The sequence below is a fragment of the Ostrinia furnacalis genome, unplaced genomic scaffold (assembly GCF_004193835.3).
Source record: "Ostrinia furnacalis isolate ACB-3 unplaced genomic scaffold, ASM419383v2 OfSCF1098, whole genome shotgun sequence".
Classification (NCBI taxonomy): Eukaryota; Metazoa; Arthropoda; class Insecta; order Lepidoptera; family Crambidae; genus Ostrinia; species Ostrinia furnacalis.
Genome location: NW_021131337.1, coordinates 84,077 through 98,076, shown reverse-complemented (window position 1 = coordinate 98,076; position 14,000 = coordinate 84,077). Strand labels below are relative to the sequence as shown.

The 14,000-nt window shown below is 36.4% G+C and overlaps 1 protein-coding gene across 2 annotated transcripts; it reads right to left on the bottom strand.

The window, feature by feature from the left end:
- Nucleotides 1–4,302: 4,302 nt before the first annotated feature.
- On the bottom strand, nt 4,303–13,812 carry Art7 (arginine methyltransferase 7). 2 transcript variants are annotated; one of them, XM_028302199.1, is made up of 9 exons: nt 13,654–13,812; nt 13,339–13,586; nt 12,987–13,232; nt 12,542–12,720; nt 11,932–12,157; nt 6,299–7,074; nt 5,431–5,579; nt 4,789–4,945; nt 4,303–4,462 (listed from the first exon to the last, which is right to left on the bottom strand). In XM_028302199.1, exons 1-9 carry the CDS (start codon nt 13,704–13,706, stop codon nt 4,355–4,357), a joined length of 2,142 nt encoding a protein of 713 aa, XP_028158000.1. In that variant the 5' UTR covers nt 13,707–13,812; the 3' UTR covers nt 4,303–4,354. The 2 variants fall into 2 exon arrangements, with proteins under 2 accessions (XP_028158000.1, XP_028158001.1); XM_028302200.1 differs by having other exon boundaries at nt 13,339–13,811.
- Between the last annotated feature and the right edge of the window lie 188 nt (nt 13,813–14,000).

The window sequence follows — 14,000 nt, the reverse complement described above, 5'->3', positions numbered from 1 at the left end:
ATGTCGGTTACTTTGGTTCAAACACTCATTTCCGATTCGATTGCGTTTAGGTTGGGTATGGGCAGCGCGTCAGGGGGCGCAGTGTAGCCGCGGCCGCGCATCGGCATTCCGTCGACTCCCGCGTCGCCTGCATTATTCACCACGCCGGCGCTGTCGCATTATACGTACGATCCTTAACGCCTTCCACGGCCGCATTAGGAATACCGGAAAAACTAACAATGTCGTACCTATTACATGACAAATTGCAACATTAACGGGAGTCAGCTGAATAAGGCGTATGCACCTCATAATTATGGAAACGTTCGCTCGCGGAAAGCAGCTTTTTGCGTTAGGAAGTGCGCCAAAGTTGCGCTATGGCATAACGTCTTGCAGTGCTCTTGCGCATGCCATTCGCTGAGTTATAGCCCGGGAGCCACGACATTGCGCCCGCCGCTAATGCCTCCCCGTACCATCAATAAACTGCATTTCAACAAGTTCTACATAAGCAATAATGATTACTCAGCTTAATTCCGCTGCGAGAAAAAGTTGCTTATTTATGACATTTGTATCCTTCGGCTGTCTGTTATTAATAACATTGGCGGTTGAATTTATTATTCAGCAGCAATCTACAAGTCTCATACATAGTTGTGTTTTGCAATTACAGTTGAATGCATTGCTCGTAATAACCGAGTAGGTAACTGTATTAAATGTCATTCCAGCTGCTTTGCATAACGCTTATGTTGTTAGGTAAATACAAAAAGATCAATTTATTACCGTCAACATCAATGTTATTTAAACTGTGTTATTGATTCACTTCTGTCGGTCATTAAAGCCCTTTGCCTGATAATGTTCATGAATAGATAATACCGCAATATGAAAACGTAAAATACATCAACGCAAACCATTTTGCAATTCTAAATCGTGTACGAAATCTTTTCATATAAATTCTTATATGAAAACGGAACGGAATTTTGCTGTAAAATTTTAAGCATGAATATGCTTAAAATTTTACAGCAAAATAGGGACCAGTGTACGGCACCTAAGTGCAAACTTGCACAGTTAAACTGGCCGGAACCAAGATAGATATTCCAGCAGAAGGGAATGTAATCGGCTCCCGATCTACACCGCTTGAATAGATGAATACGGCCTCGCATTACCGTGCAAAAACATGACTTTATCTCAAAGTCGCCTACCCATGGGAGTCTAGTCTACCATCAGACTAACAATGCCCCTAATAGACCATTACATGGGGATTTATGTCACGCTGGCCCAGGATTGAGGTGCACCCAGCCCATTTCCATATACGAGCAACACATCAGTATACATGTCTCCAAAACAGGCTAATAGTCGTAGATGTAGAGAAATAACTACAAAAATAACTAAGGGGACGAGTCGGCGTTTGAATCAAAGGATTTAATGAGTAATTGAGCAGAACATCATTTTATTTCATGCTGGCTTCACTGTACAAGAAAACTAAACGCGGAAGGAGAGATTAAGCACCGCGATAACCGTTTGCTTTTATGTTCCAGAGATGTTCGCAGACGGTCTTGCGTTTGCAGATAGTTATTTTAAAGCCGATTAATTTCCAATTAAGCAATAAAAACATTTGAATAACGTTTCAAATTAAGTAACGCAAACATAGATTGTAAATACCTAAGTATTGTAACATCATAAAAATTAAAATTAAAAAATAAAATAAAATTATATTTTAAATTTTTTTGCAAACAAAGGTTGAGCACACAATATTGATTCATCGCTGTTCAGATGCCTCGTGACCTCATGATGAATTGATGAGGTAAACATAAACGACCCAAAGAAATTTTATTGCCTTAACCCCAGGTGTGTACAATAACACCAACCTCACGAAGTGACCTCCGACCCCTCACAATCGGTCACACCTCCGAACTATCAATCATAAACCTGATCTGGTACTTTAGATATCTATCGTAGATCAAGATAAGCGTCGATATTATCTAGCTGCTCGAATCGGTGTGCTGATTTTCTAATAAGACATAAATAATTAATTGGCCGTGTGAGCCGCGTAAGCTGGGTGGTAATGAGTGCTAAGGGGGTTGCCAGCTTTAAGATATTTTCTACCGAATACTTACCAATTTACAAAAAATATGGTATGGTTAAAGGCCATTCTATATTGAGTCTCCTATAATAATGTACATAAAATCATCGATTTAGAATGAAGAAAATTGCGCTATTTACATCGATCTAGGTATGTACGTTTCTGAAGGATGTAGGTAGAGACACGATTATAAAATTGAATCTAAATGTAAAGCAAAGAGCAATTTCATGTTGTTATGAGCTTTAACATTGGTGATCAGTTAAATGCATGCTAGGTACATGTCAATAGTATGCATAATTTAAATGTTGATCATTGTTACTTCGCGAACTTTTTTATCATACCTATCTACGAGTAGGATTCGGCTCAGATCTACTTATTGTGATGTACGATTGACTGACACAATGATTTTGGTTGATTCGTTTTGGATTTTAGGAATTGTCTCGTTGTTAGGTATAAGTTTGCTTACAAGAAGGCATCCCTGAGGTTGCGTGAAGTCAAGCAAAAACAGTCGCTGTACGACTGTGGAATTACAAAGGGGACATTAAGGTTTTTCGCTGCTGCGGTAGGTGACAGCGGGGCGTCGCACACAAAAGTTTTAAGTGCGAAATTCTATAGTGTAATTACTTACAATAAACCCGCATTGCTGCCATTAATATTTATAAACATACTGCAATGTTACGTGACATAGCGACAAGCTCTACAATCTCGAAGTACTGCGCAAACGTTCTAAACTATTTTGATGGCTACAGTATAATACTAGACTAGATAAGTAGACAGCAAATTACTTTTCGGGCGTTTATAAATTTTAAATTTTAAAACCCTCAAAGAAACAGCAACCAATCCTATTTAACACTCTATAAACTTTAAAATGCTGTAATAAATTCTGCATAGGAACTAACTTATTGAAACTTCGCTTCGTTACTTATTTACCTACAGCCTCGTCTAAATCATCGAGGCACTTATTGAAGGACAATTACAAATAGCACTATTAATGGTGAGGAAAGGAAAATAGAGTATCGTAAGGTGATAAATATTAATTTAATTGCCCACAAAGACTTCCTGAAACAGAAATCTCGGGGACTTTTGCAACGACCTGTACACTACATAAATAAAGCGGCCTTCCACGAAAACCCTTCGGAAGTCGAAATTTATGTCCGTGAGTGTGTGCGCAATTTATGTAACGTTTCACTCAAAAGCTGCGCGCGCGCTTCTGTTATCTGGTGATCTTTATCGAGTCAACGCCACTATGATTCATGTTTGATGCGGCTGCACATCGCGCGTTTGAGTGACAAGTCTGCCAGTGCCATCACATTTTTATTTTAGTAGCTTTTTTTGCCCGCGGCTTCACCCGCGTGAAATTTAGATTGGCACAGATCGTCATAAATTATAGCCCATGTGTGATTCTGGGTTATAAACAATAATACTGTAAAGTTTTGTCAAAATCCATTCAGTATTTTTTGCGTGAAAGAGTAACAAACATCCAGACATCCACACAAACTTTTGCATTTATAATAAGTATTAGTAGGACTAGGATGAGCGAGGTATGTTAGCTCACTGGAATCACACTACGGACGGACAGAGACTGCTTCTCCCAATGTTAAGCCAGAAGATTGTCAAGGGAAAATGATATTATAACTTGTACTTTATGTAGATTTTTATTGACAATATGGTCCCAATTCCCATATTAACAAGGTGGAAATATGGTCCCATTACGACTCGTTAAGTGTCGCAGTTGCCTACAAGGCAGAGGCACCATTGAATTACAAACACCGTAAGACTCATAAGCCAGATGTTTTTAGTTACTTTATTCAAATTGTTATTAAGCAGCTTCTGTTAAGTTGTACGTCCAATCTAGACGAGTTTGTGAACTGCCCGGAAAGAGGGCATTGTAGTTCTGTGTAATTTCATTTTGGAATCCTACATCGCAAATTATATCTTTGAAAATTCTCCTATGAAATCTCTCCTAGCAACAACTGCTGAGCCACGGCTTATTGCATCTGATCTATTGTTTTTTATTGATGTGGTGAAGGCACTACATGCATTTATTTTTATTTATATTCGGTAGCCTAGCTATCTATCTACCTAATGTATGGTATTTGTTTATTTTATGTTTATCACCACAAACTCCTTTCTCATGATGCAATGCAGAATATCAGTGTTCCAAAATAAATCATTTCATTTAGTCAACACTACACTACAAGGTCTTTCTTTATACGACAAAATGATTAAAACGATGACATTCAGATGTAATAAAGTTTTATTATAAATGCGTTTATATGTTATAAATAATTAGACTGATGATTATTCCTCAGGCACCAAGTCTAGGCTGACGTTGAACTGGCCTCTTTCCAGGTCGCACGCTACTTGATACGTCCATTTGTTGCTGCCACTCACCATTTGGGTTTTTTTCTGGAAAGAGACAATGGTTTTTTACCAGTCGGTACAACAATTAGAAATCTTTGCGTCAAAGCACCATTATGACTGCTATGGTTGTCAGTTCTTATTTCGCGAGGTACAAATCGGTGCAAAAGTGCAGTCAGGATATTAAGATTACATTTTATTCTTTATTTAAGAATATTACAAGCGGATAAGCTCCTTGATGTGACTCTAAGTCTATGAGAAATACCCTATAGGTTTTTAATCCAGCTAAGAATGTCCTTTTAGGCATAAGTTCACTTTCAGCTTTTGTTGCCCTGCTCCTTACACCCTGTATATTAATACCAAACAATACTTACCAGTATTTTGACAGCTTGTCTCGTGTGCGGATCCCACTGCACCCTCTCCCCAACCGTGGGCCACTCGAGAGGTCCAGCGCTGGTCTGCTTCCCGCCGATCTTCCAAACTGCCCATAAAGCAAACCCGTTCATAGGGCTAGCTTCTGTGTCAGTGTCACTGTATAAGTATAATTTTAAAATTTAGTTAGCGGACCAGTAGTGTCGATGTCAAATAGTAACCTTTTTCCAATTGTAACAAAAACTTGTTGCAATTCAATAATAAATAATATCAAAAAATATATTTTTTGCACAATAAAAAATACGAAACTTAATTAAAGGAAAATCTGCTTTGGTTTTCCGTCACAAATTGGACTGTTTACGCTAATTCCCTGACGTAGACTCTAATCATCAGATTCGAATTCGTACCTTGGTACTAATAGTAAGAACTAGACTCAAATTAGCGCAGTGTTACGGAAACAACTTACGAGCAGATTTTTTGACAAAAGTGAACCGAGCACGCAAGAGGATTTAATTAATGCTGCTTACAACGCCACTCTTGTAGCTGAATTTTGGGCTGACACTGTGTAGGTTTGTTGTCGACACGATAAGAAGAAGTGAACTTTATTACAAGAGGCTAAGGTTCTACATATAACATCTACTTACACCAAAGCATGCGTGTCATCTCCCGCATAAGTAGCCTTTAACTGGCTGAAGTCGATCTCCAAGAGCTTCCTTGGAACTCCTCGGCACTTGCAAGGGTACTCCCATAGCGGCTGGGCCTCTATTTCCGCGTCGCTGATGATGCGGGAACTCTGAAACACAATGGAATAATAAGTATTTGATACCACCAATACATTGATGTAAATCAAATCATTTATTTGTAAAACATAGGTAAATGTAGAATTCAGGTGGTACATAATAATGGGTAGAGCTCTATGTTTGGCCTATGAGTGGCATACAAATTATTAGTCCCATATAAAGATACAAACAAAAAATAATAGTTCTGTACTATCTGCGCTTTTCCTATAGATTTTGGAGGTACCGGACCGTGAGTTTAGGAGGCCCTGGGCTATTACTACTTGGGGGGCCACCTACTACTCTTTCGCACTATCGACAATTTTTGACTTTGACTTAGCTGGGGGCCCCTTCAATCCACGGGGCCCTGGGCTGAAGCCCAAAAAGCCATATGGTAGATCCGGCCCTGGATTTTGGACAAAAAATCTGATGATGTCACTATGTAGACAACTCAATCAACTATTTATCAATTTCAAAGCAAGTCAAAATTTTAATTCACTTTTTTATGGCAAGTATGAAACATTCTTTTTGAACATTTGTGCCTTGTAATCATTGGTTTATGCTGTGAAATATTGCCTATTGCAATAAGTAAACGACATCATGGCAATAATAACAAATATTAGATAGAAACGAAACGCACGCGTTAAAGACATTAAGGTAGCTAGATCGTTGTTTTAGAGGGAATTGAGAGCTAACTATATCGAGTAAAGCTATAAAAAAATTCTACCTCAATTACCTCAACAAGGCTGTCAAACACAGACATGTCGATCCCCTCACATTTTCCCAAGGGTATCCTTATTTTGTGCAGATCCTGGAACTCTACAGGCATAGCCCAAAACTCGCAGCCCTCGGGAATCAGGGACACGTTCTCCCTTAACTTATCTTTGAACTTGTACAGAATGTACGCCATTTTTAAATTCTCCCACGGCAGAATAGCGCTGCTAAAGTTGGGATCGCTGATCACATTTGTCACTTCTTTCAACACCTCATCATTCGGCTCAGGTATGATCTTGACATTCGTTAAGCTGTTCTCTTTGATATAATCCTCTAAGATGCCAATATGCATATTCGTGTTCTCGATAATATAGACAGTTTTAGCGCCCATACTAGCCGCGGCTAACCCCAAAACACTGCTGCCATTAAAGTCTAAAAACACGGCATCTCTCCCCATTTCTTCCCTAATTTGATTCAAGAACTTTTTACTTCGTTTGCCATCGTTCAAATATGACACGTGGGTTCTCGATAAGGCCATGTGAACTCCGCACTCACATACAGGCCTTTTGTAGTGACTGGGTTTTGTGTTTTGGTCTTCTAGATAGAACCATAGGGAGTATTCGTCTTGACAGGAGATGAGAGTGATTTCAGAGTTTTTGTTGAGTGTGATCTCTTGGGGAAGGTAGTATACGGCTTGCATCCAGTGGTCACGCCAAGGGATGGAGTCTTGCGGGCGCTCTGAAGACATGTCTGCGTCTGGGTGGGCCCACCAAGGAGCACAACTGAGGCCGATCTTACCTGGAAATGCATTGATAATTTTGTTTAATGAAACTGTATCACAATTCACAATCATAGTCATATTCACAATTCAAGTCATATTACACAAATTACTTCATTTTGAACTTTTGATAGTGACAAAAAATTACTACAGGTAATTTTTTTTTCAGGCCTAGAATGCGCGCCACGATAAACTTTTATCAAGGCATTTTATCGATTTTGCAAGATAGGGTCATATTATTTTATATCGCCAAAAATGTTCGATAAGAAGTTATCATGGCAAGGTTTTTACAAATCTACTAACAAAACAGCCATATGTACAGTAGGGTGTCCCGTCGTTGTATGGGAAAAAATTTTTTTTGAGCTACGGTTACGCAAGCGGTGTCAAAAGTTGCGTGATGACATATAGATTACGATAAGCATTAAATTTAATTAGATATCTGTCATCTTGAGGCCTCTACATGTCCTTGAAATTTTTTAAAATTGCTATTTTAGGGGTTCCTAACATAAACTATAAATAATACAAAAATAGCGTTTTTATGAAATTTAAGGGTACACAATGAGTCACAGCAAGGTTTAAAATAGTTTAAAAACCAATAAATCCATAAATACTTTAAAAACAGATTTGGCTTTTTGACCAGAATTAGGCATTTACGCGCGCGATTTTAATGTATTCCTAATTAATCCATGGGTCAGCCAAGATATCGATTTAATTTGAGAATACTCAATTCCCTTCTCACAGCAGGTTAATAATTTTACTACGCTATTATAAAACAATGATTGGCATCTCTAAATGGAAGCTAACAAAAATGGCAGTCAATTTTAGAAAATCAACCATAAGATGAAAACCATTTGTCCGATTTCATTACTTTTTTATTTAAATCAAAGCTCTACGTATGCGCTTGATATTTTGTAGTATAAATTGTATCGATAAAATCAACCTTTAGTTAATAATTAAAGGAAAATTGATTTTTTTTACATTGTTGTGATACTACTTTTTTAATCATTTTTTTACAAAATGTCTTGTACTCTACTAAAAGTTTTACACGAGCCAAAGAACTGTATTAAATTGCCTTTAATTTGATATATAACATGTATGCGTTTCATAACTAAAAATATTTTTTTACTTCCGTTGAAGTTCACCATTGATAAAAAACTGCGTACAGAACAAAAAATTCAGCTAGAAAGTTTATGTAACGTACATAAATGTTATTTATATTTAATAGTATGCTAAAACTATTTAACATGTCAATTAGTATTCTGTTTAAATATAATATTTTAAAGATTTTTGCCAAGGTAGTTTTTACCTGAAAAAAATCAAAAAGTATATTACTACCATATGTTTGCTAAATTTAACAAAAATTTATGCTAAAAGTATGTAATATTATAACAAAAAAGTGCGGTGCGATACCTTACAGCAATAAAACCTCAACAGAAATAGTACCAACAGCCTCGCCGAAGAAGTAGAAAATTTGAGAAAATAAAGTCAAAATATGAATTCTGCTAGTTCGAACCAAACCTATTCTTCAATAGAAACAGTCTGTCATTGCCTGCAAATCATATCTTAGGGTTCCACTGCCACTGTTATTACAAAATAAAATGAAATAATTGTAAAAAAAATATCTCACCTGAACGACTCTGTGTTACCTACTGTGGCTGCCCCTCTTCCTTGTATCCTCCTGCATGACTACGTTGCCTAGCCGTATGCCTGGTCTAAGGTTCGACGCCAAAAATCAACAACAACAAGTTCATATTAAAACGCTGAAGAGATTTTGTTTGTTTGTTTGAACGCGCTAATCTTAAGAATTACTAGTTTGATTGAAATCATTATTTTTGTGTTGAATAGCTCATACATTGAGGAAGGCTATAGGACATATACAATCACTCTACGACTAATAGAGGCGAAGCAGTAAAGAAAAATGTTGCAAGCACGGGAAATAGTATATAAACTATTTTCACTCGTACGAAGTTGATTTTGTGGCGTCGAACCTTGGACCAGGCATATGGCTAAGCAATGCAATCGTACAGGAGCGACATTAGGTAACACAGAGTCGTTCAGGAGAGTGCCAGGAAGAGGTGCAGCAACCGCAGTTAAAGAACGGCTGGGACGAAGAAGGATAAGCGAATCAAACTCGTGAGCCTTGTTAGGGTTACACTGGTTAAGGCGACCCTTTACAAGGCTTGGAAGCAGTGGGTAACAAGCCATTGGACGTGGAGAGGGTCATTAATTATACGTATATTTTCTACTTTGCCGAACTTTAGCGCGAGAACGGTTTTTTCAAAACATATGAATTTGGTCTTATTCAATGCAGGATTAAGTGCTCTTTAACCGTCATGAAGACCACTTTTCGATAGGGTAGGTCCTTTACGCGGTGTAACCGGAAAACCGAAAAAACGCCCCTTTCGGGGGCCCCCACCACTTAAGCACAACTCCGTCGAAGTCGAAAACTTAGGAGAGTTGGGCAACCAATGAAGCCATTAAAGCAAAAAAATCTTTTGTAGGAATTATTTCCGATTTAATCAATTTTTGTGTTTAATTCTACTGGCCTAAATAAGGTCAATTAACTATTATCTATCCCATATGATACAATTAAACCAAGATAAATAAAACAAATCGAATTAAAACCAAAATCACGCTGGTAGTACTTATGCTAATTTATCTTAAAATTGGTAATTTATGTGAACATCAAACTCGTGTCATATAAATTCTGGTGAACGAAACATAATTAGGTATACCGAATTTAGGTCATGAGAAACTTAAATAAATGCATTATTTGTTTCATAACTTACATTTAAATTATCATAAATAATAACCTTGATTCGGTAATGTCAAGAAATAGGGGACACCTGAAAAATAATATGTACGCTATTTCGTGAGTCAATTAATAGCAATTTTAAAGGAATTCTACGTTTTCATATAATTTTTTTCTAAGCCAAATCAATTGTCAAGGAACACATGAAACCACTATTACAAGTTTTATTCAAATGGACTTTCCTTCGCCATTACATATTTTCCTTCTAAGTTTGGTAAAAGTTTCCATTCTCGATGTTTTCCAAGGTTTCCCTTTCACGCGTTGTACTAACTTAAGGTGACAGATGAGGTTGAGTTTATTTATAACATCTTTCACCATCCCACTCGTACCTCGCATTTATTATTTGAGTGAGAAAATATTTCCAAATGTAAGTAATTAATATTTTATTTATCAATCCTATTTTCGCCTGATAAAAATGTGTAATCTGGAGATGATGTTCTAAGAAAAAGTTAGTAAGGTAGCAGGTAAAGCTAAAAATACGTTCATCAGTAGAAGATACTTATTTGCTGCTCTATTTTCGCTCAAATAGAGGAAAATTTCCATTTTGTGTGATGTTTTCGTCGGAATTAGGAAAATCTCTAAAATGGTGATTACTTACATTGTGAATTTGTTACAGAAGGATAGTACACCTTAGGCTACATTGTAGGTACTTAGTATCTAAATCTAATTTAACGTAAATGCGCCTATTACCGCCAGTTTAAGCTGACTTCGGATAAACGTTAGAAAATTAGATATAAGACGTGGTGATAGAAAAGACACTTTAATTTATTTATAACAATGATGAAGTAATCTTTGAATTCAAGTAGTAACAATGAGTATTCAATCACACAATAATTAATAAATAGCAATTTAATCTGAATAAGCAGTTGTTTCTATTACCGACCTATAGACGAGGTGTGTTTCTATTAACGTTTTTTCTGTTTCTATTACCGACCGCTAAGAATATTGCTCTTCAATTGGGTATATTCCAAGAGGCACGGGTTCGATTCCCGCTCATAGGCTCGGGAACCACTTGATTTTTTCAAGTTAAATTTGTTTTGCTTTTAGTTTTAGTTAAATTTGTTTTTTTTTTCAAGTTATTTTTTTTTATTGTTAAAAGAGAAAAGGCACGCTTCTCGAAAATAAATAAATAATCAAGCAGAAATAGTAGAATAATAAATTCCTCAATTATACTTGATTACGCGATACCAGGTCTTCTAGTGAGTAGTGGGGGTCATTATTTAAACTATGTATATTTGAGTTTTAAATAAAAAATAATTTGCATTTAATATTTTATTTTTAATTTGACTTTCGTTTTTGACTGATGTTTTTGATTTTAATTGTGTGTAATTGTGTATTTTAATTTAAACTATGGACAATTGGACAATGTCTATATAATTATTTTAATTTTTTTTTATTAATCCAAAAGATCTTAAAAAGTTACATAGTAGTTGTGATAACGCATGNTTATGCTAAAAGTATGTAATATTATAACAAAAAAGTGCGGTGCGATACCTTACAGCAATAAAACCTCAACAGAAATAGTACCAACAGCCTCGCCGAAGAAGTAGAAAATTTGAGAAAATAAAGTCAAAATATGAATTCTGCTAGTTCGAACCAAACCTATTCTTCAATAGAAACAGTCTGTCATTGCCTGCAAATCATATCTTAGGGTTCCACTGCCACTGTTATTACAAAATAAAATGAAATAATTGTAAAAAAAATATAACAGATGACAAACAGTGAAGGGCTGATTAAGTGATTTTTTTAGACATAAAAATGCCGGTAGAGCCCTTGAGACATTATTATATATTTTTTTAATTATTTTTACGGTAATCTACATCTTATGACGCAACTTTTGAGGGGTCTTGTGTAGCGAAAATATAAAAAAAGATATTTCGGGACACCCTAATGTACAGTCATATTCTCTCTAAGCAAGCTCTCTAAAATGTCTACTTTCAACTGCTACAAGCCTAATTCTAAATTGCCACATGGACATGGCATAAAGCCTAACTTTTGAATACCCAAAATTATGCAATTAATTTCAAATTAGCAAAAAATCATCTAAACAAATGTGCAAACTCACCCTCTGTATCCATATTGAGTTCCCACGACATGAACACCATCTGTGCCTTCCCGGTACTGGTAACAGTGAACTCCTGTTTGACCGTCCGCTTCATATCGATGGCAGTTCGGCCCGACCAGTCGTAGTAGAACACTGGGATTGGGTCGGATAGCTCCCGGAAGGCTGTGCGAGGTAATTGGGACAGCTGGATGTCGTGGACGGCGGCGGAGCCCGGGCAGTCCTTCATCTAAGGTAAAGTAGGTGTGCAATAGAAGGGCCATTTTGTGACCATGACAATGTACTATTTTTAAAGCCTTTCTCTTTTTCTACTTTTCTAATAATTTATGACTAATAGACATAACACTTATAACATTTTTTTTTTATTTACAGACAGAATAGGACACAAAAATATAAAAAAATAATAATAGATCTATTGCCTAAGGTGGGTATTCCCACTTAAAGATTATGAAGCATCATGCAAAAATGATCTTATAACTAAGGAACCTGTCAGCAAAGATTTCTTTAAAGCATTATAATAAGCATTGCCATAATAATTACTGAGATACAAAATAAGCTGTGTACTTTCTACAGCACACCAAAAATCAGTAGCTAAATCTGTTTATTGACATACTTTCTGTGGAGTCCTCAACACAATTTGCAGATCTTCATCGGCCAAATCGTTCAGTTTATTCCACTTCTGCATGGTCGGACACTCCACAACTTGTGCGTAAATAACCGCTGAGTCGGGCACCACGATACAGTCCTCTTCCAAGAGGAACTTATGTGCATGTGAAAATGTTGACAGTGCTCCTTTAAATTATAAGAAACAATAAAGTTATAGGCCATGAAGAATTAAAAACAATGAATATAATTAAATAAAAAACAATATTCAATGAAATTATCACTTCACGGGATTTATTGCAACAATATCTATTTTAACGGTAAATAAAATATTTACCCTCCCGACGTGTCGGCTCGGTTGCACGAGTCATGGTCGCGGGCAGAAGTGATAATTTTATAGTAAAAAAATGCAACATAATAGTTTAAAATATTAAATATTCAATGAAATCAAGTACCTTCTCCAATCAATTCAGTGTCAAAAACTTCAGTGACTAAAATATTAGCTTTCTCTTTCATGTCACCATTTTCACCGACCGTAATATCAGTGGATCGCTTCGGTATGACGGTTATTTTGTCTGCCACGCCATTACGAGCCAAGATCTTGAGGCAGCATTCTGCCATAGGCTCAAAGGCTTCGCATGCCACAATGGAGTCAGCGCCGCATTTTGCCGCCATTATGGATAAGAGGCCCGTTCCTGTACCTGGAATTCATAAAAAAGATCTTGTTAATTCATATTTAAATGTTCATTACATTGTTTTTATCTCTGGTACCAAATAAATGTTTTTTCTTTACAAATTTGTACATACCTATGTCCAGAACATTGGCCTTTTTCCCATCATTGTGCATTTTCTCTATAGCCAATTGCAATGCCCTATAATATTTTTTGTTTCTCTCTGTATCATGCAACATGTCAGCAAAAGCTGAACGTGCAATCTCCTGGTGATAGTCGTAGTCTTCATGCTGCACATCCCACTCAGTGCTGCCGGTAAGGGGATTCCTCTTCTGCGTAAACACTTGCATTTTGACCTGATGTCGGCTCAATGAACTTTTCAGTCTAGAAAAGATTTAACACTCAGCCGCCGGTCTCAATGTTTTAACATTGAATAGCGTTATGATACTACCTGATGAAAGTATTAACTACAAATCTACATCGATAATTTAATATAAAAGTCATTAATTAGGACATTATGTTTACTTCAGCAGCAATTTCATGAAAATTTTAATATTTTAAAAAATCCAGGACTTCAGAAACAAGAAGAAATAACCTCAAAGTTTTGACACTTTTGACATTTCTTGACACAAGAGATTTGACAGTGAGTCATACCGTTCAGAAATTAAAGTTAGATCACAAGTGATTGAAGTCCAAAGTAAAAACATACAATTTGGTCTAATAATCGAAACTAATCAATAAGCAGCTAATTAATTAATTCTCAATAGCAAAAATGAGTAGAAAAATATTAATTTTCTA